General features: G+C 43.0%; 1 protein-coding gene across 1 annotated transcript in view; it reads right to left on the bottom strand.

Moving 5' to 3' along the window:
* The window catches only part of nkd1 (NKD inhibitor of WNT signaling pathway 1), a 39150-nt gene extending 27811 nt beyond the window's left edge, over positions 1-11339 (bottom strand). Inside the window, exons 1-3 of the mRNA XM_031814524.1 lie at positions 11061-11339; positions 10901-10933; positions 10500-10639 (exon numbers count right to left, since the gene is read on the bottom strand). Of these exons, the coding sequence (XP_031670384.1) occupies positions 10500-10639; positions 10901-10933; positions 11061-11085 (198 nt within the window). The 5' untranslated portion in view covers positions 11086-11339. The remainder of the gene's footprint in view (positions 1-10499; positions 10640-10900; positions 10934-11060) is intronic.
* Positions 11340-12537: the final 1198 nt, after the last annotated feature.

Genomic DNA, 12537 nt, shown 5'->3' with positions numbered 1-12537 from the left:
TGCTCTCTCGCTCTCAATTCAATGGGATTTATTGGCATGGGAAACATATGTTTACATTGCCAAAGCATGTGAAATAGATGAACAGTAAACATTACACAAACGGTTCAAAGGATCAGAGACAATTCAAATGTCATATTAGCGCTATGTACAGTGTTGTAACGATGTGCAAATAGTACAAAAGGGAAAATAAATAAACATAAATATGGGTTGTATTTACAATGGTGTTTGTTCTTCACTCTCTCGAACACATTCTCCGCCAGCCAGCCCAGCCATGATGAACCTTCTCTGGAAGAAAGCCTCCATTCCCAGGGGGAGCCGGGATTGGAAAGGAATGGAGACTGCTTGTCACTTGGCCTTGATTTACAGGTGGCCCAGTCTGCCAAGAGTAGCAAATCACTATGTTATAGCCCTTGTCTTTGAATGCAGAGTGAAGTGGAGCACATTTCTTAAGAATGGAAGAGATGAGGGGAGAGGAGCCGTATAGGCAGCAGAGACAGTGTTACACCTCATCTCTGTTTGAAGGTCGTTTGGGGGATAAAACTGCAATCACATACCTCTCATCTCCACACAGGAAATGATGGAGCTCTTTGGAACCATCTAGCTATCCTGCCAAGCAGCAGCAGAGAGCGAGAGCTGTATGCGTTCCAGAGGGCTTGACACAGTGTGTCTAGGAGGTCTGGGTAATTAGTTGAAGTATCATGAGTTGGTTTAGGAGACGGTGCTGTAGGGGTATGTGTGGGTTCAGACGCCGGTTCAGAATGTGGGAGGGAGGGAGGGGGTCTACAGCCCTCAGGGGAAGTAGAAAGTGACAGGCACTTCAGCCTCTCACCACAGACAGAGCACTGGGGAGATATCCAGCTAAACACACCTCTGCTTTCTACCTTGTCAGGAAATGACATCTGGGCCTACACCTGTACTGACTGCCCTTCAGACTGCCCTTCAGACTGCCCTTCAGACTGCCCTTCAGACTGCCCTTCAGACTGCCCTTCAGACTGCCCTTCAGACTGCCCTTCAGACTGCCCTTCTTCAATGTCCCAAGCCATTATCTAAAGGGACCATTCACAGCCACTTCCAGATAGCTGTGTCTAGTTTTTAAACCTAGGACAAAGGTGGAATAAGGTTTAGGTGAACACTTTAAGGTTTACATGAGAAGGAACCCAGAGACCTGGAAGACAGAGTCACCACACCTTAGAGCACACAGACTTTATTAGAGCCTATGAGGACCTTTTCAGCCCAGTCCAGACAGACACCCTCCCTAGTCCACGTCATATGTAACTCTCTCATGTTGAGCTTTAAACTTTACACAAACATTATTTCTAATTACAGACAACTTCTCAACTTAGCAAATAAACACAGGGGCAGAAATAAGCACTTCCAACTCCAGAGAGCACTCTGGTGCCAGTGGCAGGTTTAAGGGTTTCTATTCATAGCTCTAACCAGAACTAGTGGTCAGGGTTAGCTGTCAGTCATGATAATGAACTTTGGTGGAGCATGTTGTTCACACTCGTGCCTGACTGAATCCCCTGCAAGCACACAGTGACAAACCAATCAGGAACAAAACAAAATCTCTGAGCACCCCACTCACAGAATCCAGAACTGTCATTGAACCGCTCACTTTTGTTGGTTTCAAAGATCTTGGGAAATGTGTAGCATTAGCAGTGGCTTCATAATCTCAAGTGAAAGTATCACACCGACGGCATACAGGCGGATTGGCTTTGAAGCATCAAATATGAATCGGCACAGTCAGTTTGTTCCATTTCCACCCCCTTCAGGCAACCCCTGTATTTCACTCACAGATTTCAAAATCTGTGAGGTTCCACTGATAGTGCAGCAGAAAGTTAAAGCAGAACCGTTTCACATAGATAGGTCACTCAGGAGGTGGTGAACGACACACTGCATTTGAAACAGTATTTCCATCTGCCCCAGATGTACCTCAGAGAGGGATACAACTTAAGCTAGGCCCACCACAGTCCAATGGCTGGGAACACCTAAGCTAGGCCCACCACAGTCCAATGGCTGGGTACACTTAAGCTAGGCCCATCACAGTCCAATGGCTGGGAACACCTAAGCTAGGCCCACCACAGTCCAATGGCTGGGTACACTTAAGCTAGGCCCACCACAGTCCAAATGGCTGGGAACACCTAAGCTAGGCCCACCACAGTCCAATGGCTGGGTACACCTAAGCTAGGCCCACCACAGTCCAATGGCTGGGTACACTTAAGCTAGGCCCATCACAGTCCAATGGCTGGGTACACTTAAGCTAGGCCCATCACAGTCCAATGGCTGGGTACACTTAAGCTTCGCCCATCACAGTCCAACGGCTGGGTACACTTAAGCTAGGCCCATCACAGTCCAATGTCTGGGCAGACTTCAGCTAGAAGAACACTGAAGCTTCTGGAGTGGAAATGACCCATAGATGTTACAGTGTTCAGTAATTACAGTTGTGCTATTAGAGTTGAAATGGGGTAGCAGAGGCAAGACAGTGAGGCATGTGTTAACATCTGCCTGTTGGGGAGGCCTACAGCTCAGGGCCCTGGATGTTCCTACACACTCATCCCTGTCCCTTGAGCACTGTCATTAGCCCTCAGGAGATTCCCCCAGCTGCCCTCATCATCCACACAGATATACCACATCATACACAAACCAACAAAAACAAATCTGGGCAATATAATCAGAGACCATGGATGAAGAACCAACCAGCCACGCACCCCCACAAACCAGTAGCCACAGTTAAACGCTTGACAGCCTGTGGCCACTTTACATTGTTCCATTCAGAGTTCACACAGACCAACTCCATCTCTGGCTAAGCACTCTTCCGGTTGAGGTTCCTCTGCCTGTGTTGAGCATGAGTAATGGGTTTAAGGTTAACAGCCAGGTTAAATGGGCCTTCAGGGACTCCTCCCTGGACGTCCTGACCCAGAGACAGGCTGTGATGTGGGGTAAAGTCCTCACCTCTCTGGGCCTCACTCAGGCACCTGTGGAGCATAAACACACTGGAGAGCAGCAGGGCCTTCCATTACAGCTGCGCCCCCCTGCTCCTGTCCTGTTTTTGGGTTTCTCTCAACCGAAAACATCCCCTTAACAGACAATCCAGGCCACCTCTAACCCATGCCAGCTCCCTCCAGCCCAGACCGAAAACATCCCCTAACAGACAATCCAGGCCCAAATACACACCCTGGGCCCCATGCGCCATGGGAAGGGCCTACGTCCCACACTGGCTGTCAGGAGGAGGCCACAATGGTCCCAGAGCTGTTTAATGTTTATCTATGCCCCACTTCCTCTGTTCCATCTGTCTGTCACTCAAGTGACCACAGGATTCTAGTGGTCATCCTGTGTCTGAAGCAGAGAGTAACGACTCCAAGAGTTGTAGACTGGAGACCATCATTGGTGTCATCCTACTAATGAAAACATGCAAATGTAAAAGTAGACTAAATTGGTATTTGGCTGTTACTAATCCTAAATCAACAAGTAAACAAATATTTTGAGAGAGTGTGTGCCTGACTGCGTGTGTGTGTGTGTATGCGCCTGTCTATGTGTGTGCCTGACTGTGTGTGTGTGTGTGTGTGCGCCTGTCTATGTGTGTGCCTGACTGTGTGTGTGTGTGTGTGTTTGCTGTTTTATTCAGATGATGATCTTGTCCTATTTATAAGAGCTGTATACATGCAGCAACTTTGACTGCTCAGTCAAATTATTCAGTGCTTACTACATGGGCCGGAGCGCAACCCACTGGGGGACCACATAAACAAACGAGAGAATTATTCAGGGTTTAAACGCTTAAAACGCCCACTTCAGCAGAGCCTTTTAAGTGTGTGATTAAAACGGGCACTGAGCTTCACATGGAATGCTCAGCGGAACCCAACGCCACTACAGGAGTTTCTGTCCCTCTCAATCTCCCCCACTCAGCCTATACATGGTCCTGCCTCACACGCGCCATCTTTACCAAGTCTTCCTGTCCCATTTAACATCCATTACTACCAACACTCTCTGTGACCATCCCTTTTCAATCAGCCAGTGTAAAACAAAAATGAGGATATAGCTTACAGATAGATGTAGGATCTGAATTTGATCACTCTTTTGCAAAGCAGGAAATGCAAAATTTGAGTGTATTTGAGTTTTTAAAATGCTTCTAAAAAGTTTGTCATTTCCATTTTGAAATTTCAGACTTGATTATCCCTAATGAAAAATGTATCAACTCCTAAAAAAAATGCCATGAATTATATTCCACATTTCATTTTGCTACAGGATTCTTTTCCTGCTGTAGGAAACTGGCTCAAATTAAGATCCTACATCTACATTTGCTTTCTAGATCTGTTGTTCTGTGTCTGATGCATCCACACATCAAAAGGATAAAGAAAAGCGAGCATCTCAGCGTGATGATGTCAGCGTGATTAGCTCTATATTTAGATGGTTAATCTGCTAATTAGGCCTTTCACTGATACTTAATATGCACACACTCATCAATTCGAAAAGCCATCTCAAAACCGGAAACTATAAACTCTGTCACATACCAAAAGGCAAAGAGAAAAAAGCACTAATATCTATCAGTGGTCCGTAGTGTTAAAATTACACAAAACAAAAGTATCTCTATTGGCATACTGAACATACAAACAACTCCTACTGAAAGCCAAGCATCATAAGAGAACAGAGAGGAGAAGATAAACACTTACAATTGATCCTGGGATATTTGTAGCACCACAGTGAGCAGATATTTGGAGAAACTAAGCCCAAATCTCAGCTGCTAATCCCTGGGGATTCAGAGCACATTCCAGGGACTGCTTTGATCTCCTGAGTGCATCCGGAGAGCCCATCCCAGACACACGCGCATCCTCATACACTTCTCATGCCGTCCCCCCTGCACACCCCCATAACTCACATGCTCAATCACTATTTTTACACATATAAAGAATCAGATCAAAACATCACACAGACATGGAACCCAACAATAAACTGAGACAAATAAACAATATTGTGAAGATACTCAACCTAAAATGAATGGCGAACCATGTGAGATGTATCATAACACACAACAGAAAGTTGTAAACAGGGCCAACAGTTCTAATGTTTGTGTATCGTGTATTATTATTATTATTTCTAACTCCTTTAGCATATCATTATCATCTCCTTCTTTCACCAAAACCATTTCTGGCAGTCCCATTCACAACACCCAATGAGGGTTATCCGCTTCACATTGTCACATAGGGTGAAATTCCTCCAGCTATATAATCTGTGACACACGATCGGGGAAGTGACATTAATGACACCTGCATCTCCTCTCCCTCCCAGTCCCCCAGATACGTAAACGACAACCCAAGACTTCCTCTTCCCTCTTCTATTCTCATTGGAATAACACAGAGCCAGGTGCATGTACCCCTACTCCCTAGCCCTCTCCCCAAAGGCAAACACTTTCTTTTCATAGACCACAACTCCAAACTTCTCCCAGCCTTTCCAAAGGCCAACACCAGGGGGGTGTGGAGAGGTACAGCCTGGTGGGAGAGGGGCATATGACACACTGTCACCTCACAGCACGCAGGGAGACAGCTGGTGGGAACAGCACGGGCATGGGGAGAGGACAGAAAGCGAGAAAGGAAGAGAGGAGTCTGCATTTGAAAGGTGCATTCAGCGCTGAGACAAGGACCCTGTGCTTTTGTGAAGACAATAAAAAACCACTACAGGAGAAGAAGTAAGAAAAGAAGCCCAGAACTGCCATGTCTTTTATCAGACTCAGAGGCTGAGGGTAGCACATTTAAAAGCTTTACTTCAAAAATCAGAGCGCTGGCACCCAGTGAGAAACACAGGGATTTGGGCAGAAGTTCTACTCTGAGATTCATTTCGGAGTGCTGTTAGTTGTCAGATGTACCTTAAGATATTTTGTCCCAGTTTTGTATGGGTTTAGAACCTAAGCCTTAGATGGAAGGTTTTGAAAATGTGCTTTGGAATTGTCAGCTCAGAGCAGGGGTTTGGCGACTCCAGCAGTAGCATCACTGGGGGCTTCCTTTTACTACACAGAGGGTTAGGTCTCACAGAGGGGGCCTCTATATATCCACCTCCCTGGCCCACTTCAAATGCAGTCTAATTTCATCAGCAACAACCAGGCAAGGCCACAGGGTAAACACAAGAAACAGATGGAGCCTGAGAGGGAAAATAGGAAAGGAGAGAGCTGAGATGGGGGAGGGGGTTTTAGGGAGGAGGAAAGTTACTTGGCAAGGGTGTGGGGGAAAAAGCCTTAACAAATCATTAAATGAATTCTTTGCAATTTGCTTTCAGCACATTGCAAATTCCCTAGACAGACCGCTGGCTTAGGGTACAACCCATAACACTGCCTGAAGAGGACAGGAGAAGACCGGGGAGGGCAGGAGACCTTCAACACCCGGGCTAAGAGACTTGTTAAGACCCAACAAACCAGACCAGACAGGCATTGGAACTGCCAAATCATAAACTGTTGACTTCTCTACTTCTTAATCATCTAGATTACAAAACGTTATGGGAGATATAAAAACAGCATAGTATAAAACAAACTGTGCTTAGAGTCAGAATTAAAGCTGGAATCCTTAGTGGTGAAACTGACATCTGTTTGGGATAACACAACAAAGAAGTTACTGCAAAGAACAAACAGTTTTTTCCCCCTCAGACATTATTGCACGTGCGATAGAACTGCAGATTAAGTACTGCAATTTTTTCCCCCAAACTGCTCATTTCATTTGGATGCTGCTCACCTCCGTTTGTCAACAAAACAAAAACAATAAAGGCCCTGGGGCAAACAGTGGCGCTGTTTCCCCTAATGTGGATTCTATCTTTAAAGGGCCATAGTCTGGAGAGAACATGTACCCAGCTCACCTGTTGTGGACCTCACATGGCAATACCAGCGGTCCTTACTGCTCAGTTCCACATAAAATAACTGTTAACTTACATTGTGATTTCAAATAATACATACGAACGACTTAAAATCATCTATATGCACTAAATCTATATGCAAGAAAAGTTATCTTGACTCTGGAGTCTCTCCTCTTCCGATCTCTCCCCCTACCACATAACACAACTCAATGCATATATACCTCAACCAATGATAACAGCCGTGCTAATATAATCAGCTCTACAAAACAAACATGTTCCATATATGGGCATTTCATTTTAATGGAGGTAGGCTATGGCAGTAATCCCCTCTCTCCTTTCAAGAATATGATAGTTTGGTTTGGGAGGTTTCAGATCAAAAGGATTCCAGTCTCAGACTCCCCACTGCTGCCACCATCTGACCCACATTCTCCGGGACCCCAGTTCAGCCGGGAGGCAAAAAGAACACGGCCTATAAAGTATATGTATCCTATACAACATGGGCTGCTTTTAAAAGGCTAAGAGGGTTGTTTGCATTGCATTCTCACCTAGCTAAGGTTTTAGCCCCTTTTCATTTGACAATGCTATGGGGTTAGGGTATTTACTACGACTTATGGAAAGCAGTAACTTCCACAAACTTTCTCTCAAGTTTTGTAATGCTAATGCTTCATGATAAGGTTAAGTTATAGATCATTTATAAAGACATATGCTAGTAAATATCTCACTATTTAAAAAAATATAATGTAATTTCAAGCATTGTCATACTTAGTCATTTAAAAAAAAAATAATAATCTACAATGCCAAATGGTCCCTAAATAAACACATGAACTGCCATGTCAAAGCAAGCAAACAAAATATTCTAAACTTTACAATGAAATATTCAGGTTCGAAAGACTACTTTGTTGAAGGGAAAAAAAAAAAAAATATATATATATATATATATATATATATATTGATGTCAGGAACACATTTCGTCTTATTCTATTAATTTTCCCGCAGCGCTGTGAAAGCCATTAGGCACATAGAATTAAATCATTTATAAAACAGAAAACTCTGCGAGCCCAAATTGTTCAAAACCATCCAACTTTTTCAGCGGGGTTCCTTTTCCATCCTGGCCAAATATCACTTCACACCATCTGGGGAATGAAAAAGAGCTCCACAAAACAATCCCACCCTTTCACGTATCCCACAATGCCCTCTGGTGAGTCTGCTGAACTGAAGAGGGCCCATGGATACCCTAACTGTGCCCAGAGGGCTGCTACACTACACGGAACAGAACACCGAACCACTTCCTACCCCGATGATGATGTCATAAGGAGGGTCCAATTACAATATGAAGATGTTTATTAGAGGCCTGACAGCATGTCAGGCTTAGTGGCTTTGACACCATGTGCATGCAACAAGCAAACCTGAGGCTGACCCCATCACGGCACTCAGTGCTACACTTGATCACTCGCATGTCAATACAAACTGGGCATAAGTCATAAATCTCAGCCCGCTGCTTTTCTCGTATCCCTCCCTGGGCTAACAGAGCCTCACACCTTCACAACAACTGTGTACTTTAGACACAGGTTGGACTTTGATCAAGATATTTTGCCAGCGTGATGATTGTCACTCCCTGAAGGAGTCCTTGACTTGGCTCCTCACCAGCATATCCCTGTGTCTTCCTCATACCAGAGACATTTAAATGAAATGAACCAGACTGGTCTGGTATGCGCTGCTATCGGTCACTTACTTATGATAATGACAAGATAATGATAAATCATAAGAAGCAACGCAAAACGAGGCATATGCAATCACATAAAAGATTCCGTTTAGATACATTGCTTTGTGTGCATTGCCAAAGCTTCAAAGTGCTGAGGTAATACATGCTTGGGATAATCCAACCAGAGAAACAACAAATGGTTAGAACACCTCTCATTCAGTTAACACAAGGCTTTTCATGCACACAAGCATGAGCAGCTCACTAGAAATGCAATGTCCATGAAATAGTGTGACATGATTCTCATTGAACGCAACTGCAGCATGAAATGTAGCATGTAAACATCCTAATGGTGGTATGTCTGTAGTCACAACATGATGGCCACTTTGCTGGACAGAGTGTATTAGCTTCCCTCTGTTCCAGTGGGCTGAGTGAGCTCAGTAGCTGAGAAGTGGAAAAGTCCTGGTGGATTTTTTGATGAGCTCTCAATCCTCAAAAATGCTGCCTTTGAGAAGTGAGCATCCCTAACCAGAGGCTTACACCCGGCTCCTCTGAAGCTTTTCCAAAAAAGGATTTCTCCTCTCGACAACAACACAGGTTACGTGCCGAATGGCACCCTATTCCCTATATTGTGCACTACTTTTGACCAGAGGGCTCTGGTTAAAAGTAGTGCACTATATAGGATATCGGGTGCCATTTGGGATACAACCACTGTGTGTTTACCGGGATGACAAATCTGAAACAGACATGACCTCCACCACCTCTATCCTAGCCTTACAATGCAGCCCTGTCACCGGTCTGTCAGACTGCAATGCTTTCAACTCAGCCGTGATCTATTACCTAGAGTATAAACTTTAGCAGCATCTGTTCTTGGTGGTGTGACATTTGTTCCCATGCACCAACAGTGTCTGATGATAAGACAGTTACCAACACAAGCCGTGTGTAGCAAGTCAGGGCTCCTTTTGTAAAAAGTTGTACCAGAATATTCTGTTTTGTAGTGTATGTTGAAACAAACATGGCTGAAAGAGTGAAAAGTGCTGTGGGAAAGATATTTGTTAATAGAGAGAGTTTTAAACACAATTCTACAAAGTTTTCCCTCTTAAATATTTGGTCTATCATGTATATGGGGCCAAGTGTGTACTGTCAACAGCCATTGTGTTAACATGTCGCACTTTTATTCTCCAGAATCACAACATCCTTACAAACTGTTTGCAATGGAATGAAATGAACACACTGATAAGAATTTCACAGATCAAGAAGAGGAAGAATTTTAAATAGCAGCTTTTATCTTGCCACACCTGCATGAGACTTCTAATGTGCCACTGCATTCAATCATTTCAATGATTCTGGATGAGAGTCAAGAATGTCTATCTATGTTGTCTAGCCAACAAAGCAAATAACGATTATCTAAACAAACAAAACAATACATATGCAAACTATCCGTGTGATGTCAGCTTTATATTATCAATAATTTACCATTTTTTAATTGAGATTAGTCTAGCCTATAACTTTCCCTCAACTAGCCTATAACTAAACGCACTGCTACTTTCTTTTTACAACATTTCTGGTTCTCTTTTCAACTTCTGCATGATGCACAGAAAAAATAGAAATAAGAAACATTTCTTGAGAATGTCATTGAATAGGTCTATGTCAAAAGCAGAATTGAGAAAAATTAAGCAGGCAACATCTGAAGATTTGTCTATTTATCAGGTATTATCGTTCCATTGGTGTATTGCAATAAGGTGACTGTATTTTTTTTAATGAACTTAATTCGAAACAACCGATAAACTCAGTTAAACTTTAGACTAGTAAAAATAAATGCAGCCTTGGCTAAGCCTCGAAAGGGAAGCTAAGAATGTTAGGACCGTCCAGGCTTCATTGTATCAACATCAAACTGAGATGAACAATCTTGTTTTTGAAATCACAATAATTTATTTAAACTTTTTATTTATTTTTTTATTTTACTTACCCGAGTAGACAAGCCGCACTTATTCGTGTGGTGACAGTCCTGTTGCTCAAGCCGCGAACCCGTGCAATAGTATTTCTGTTTCACGAGCCAATCGTCAATTCCTTTCCTTGCCAAACAGGCATTAACTACAAAACTGTCGCCTGAAATCAACATAAAAGGTGCGTTATTGCAATGTAAACAACATGTTACGATTAGGTTACAATGTAACATATTTCTTCAGCATTTTTCATAATTTTCTTGACTTCGTCTGATGTTGTCAAGGAGTCGGTCATTATTGTTGCATGGATAAATGGGATGATAGACTGGACATATTTTTAACAATGTATATTTTCAACAGATATAATAAAATATAGACAACAAATGTATAGCCTGTCCTAAGTGTAGGCCTATGGGCTACTCACCCTCCGGACTTTCCCTCGGTTTACAAATCGCAGCTTTTCGGGACAATTGTCGAGAGAAACAGAGAACATAAAGATAGGCATTACTCAAAAGTATTACCGCAAGTGAGCATTCAAATCAACGATTTGGGGTGGCATTTTTCGGTAAAACATCATATCTTACCATGTTTCGAGTGAAGTTTACCCATTTCTCTGCATTGAGTTGGGATTGAAAACCATCAAATGTATTTATAATCCAGAAATCAGCGATATCCAGACGATACAAGAAGCGTCCGTAAAGAAAGCAGCAGGCTGCACTCTGCACATCCTACGGCAACAGCGCCACACCAGCCTTTGATCCGAAGAAAGCTCCCCCTTCGTCTCCCTTCCAAGCGTAAAGGAGGCGGTTACCAAAACCCGCACTTCAACCGCTGAATGAACATGATTGACACCTCGCCCAAGATTAGACGACTTGCAGGCAGGCCCTCTTCTGTTTTATTGGACGAAGGCGGCACATGAAAGCCAGCTGAGATTCTTTCGGAGTTTCCAAATATAAAAAGAGCAGCAATGCAGCAGCCCCCGTCACCACTACCACCATTCCCAGCCAGCCAAGTAGGCGCAGTGGTCGAAGAGCAGCGCAATAGCGCTTTAAAGGATATTTCGCAGGACGATACAAAATAATGAATAAAAACATTTGATTTGATTGATAGACACGCAAACATAATATTTTATGAATCATACAAACGGTTGGATTAATTGCTACCTATAATAACTTGTTTACACATTTTTTTCATAGTTCACACTGTGGGAGAGAGTCCTGAATAAACACAAACTAATGTTTATAGAATACAACTTATAATATTTATGGCACTTATAGAACACTTTGTGATCCCAGTTTTAAAACTAAAATAAACACAAGACAAACTCATTTGGGGCATACATTTGATAAACCATAAATGCCCTTCGGACATTTTACAACATACTATATGAGCCTCAAAAAGAAAGGAGGACCAAGGCACTCTTCATTCATATAATTAATTAAAATGCCTTTATTAGTATGGCATGTTCAATAGAAACAACGTTGTTGTTTTTTTTTAACGACGCGTTTCGGCTGCATGGCCTTCGTCAGGGAGTACAAAAAAAACACAAAAAAATACTATATGAGCCTGTTGACAGCACAGTTTTGAGACACATCACATTTTTTGTATGTATATAATACTAGCTACATTTAAAATCTCATGAAGTCCCATACAACTTTGAAATGTGTTCAAGGTCTTACAAAAAAAAGACAATTATTGCTTTAACAAAAAAAGTGCACAATTTCACAGGATGGCTCCCACGTGGCCCAAGTGTAATGGCCCCTAATTATCCCGGGCCTCTATAACAGTCAAGGCTATGTTTAAGTTTACAGGCCTGGTCAGCCTCCTGCAGCAGTTTAGATCTATCAAGCCATGCAGCCACCTGCACCACCAACCCACATGCCTGGACAGTGTGCGAATTACGGGAGGCAGGGGGGGCTCAGACCTCCGAATGAGACATGAGCTCCCCTTAATGCAACAAAAGTCTAACTTTGGGGGGTCTCTAATTTAACCACTCTCCTACTTGTTTAAAATGCAATGTTGTATTGATGCAGTGGTAAATATGAAATGAAAAGCTTATTC

The sequence above is a fragment of the Oncorhynchus kisutch genome, linkage group LG3 (assembly GCF_002021735.2).
Source record: "Oncorhynchus kisutch isolate 150728-3 linkage group LG3, Okis_V2, whole genome shotgun sequence".
NCBI classification, from domain to species: domain Eukaryota; kingdom Metazoa; phylum Chordata; class Actinopteri; order Salmoniformes; family Salmonidae; genus Oncorhynchus; species Oncorhynchus kisutch.
This window is presented reverse-complemented; position numbering and strand designations above follow the sequence as displayed.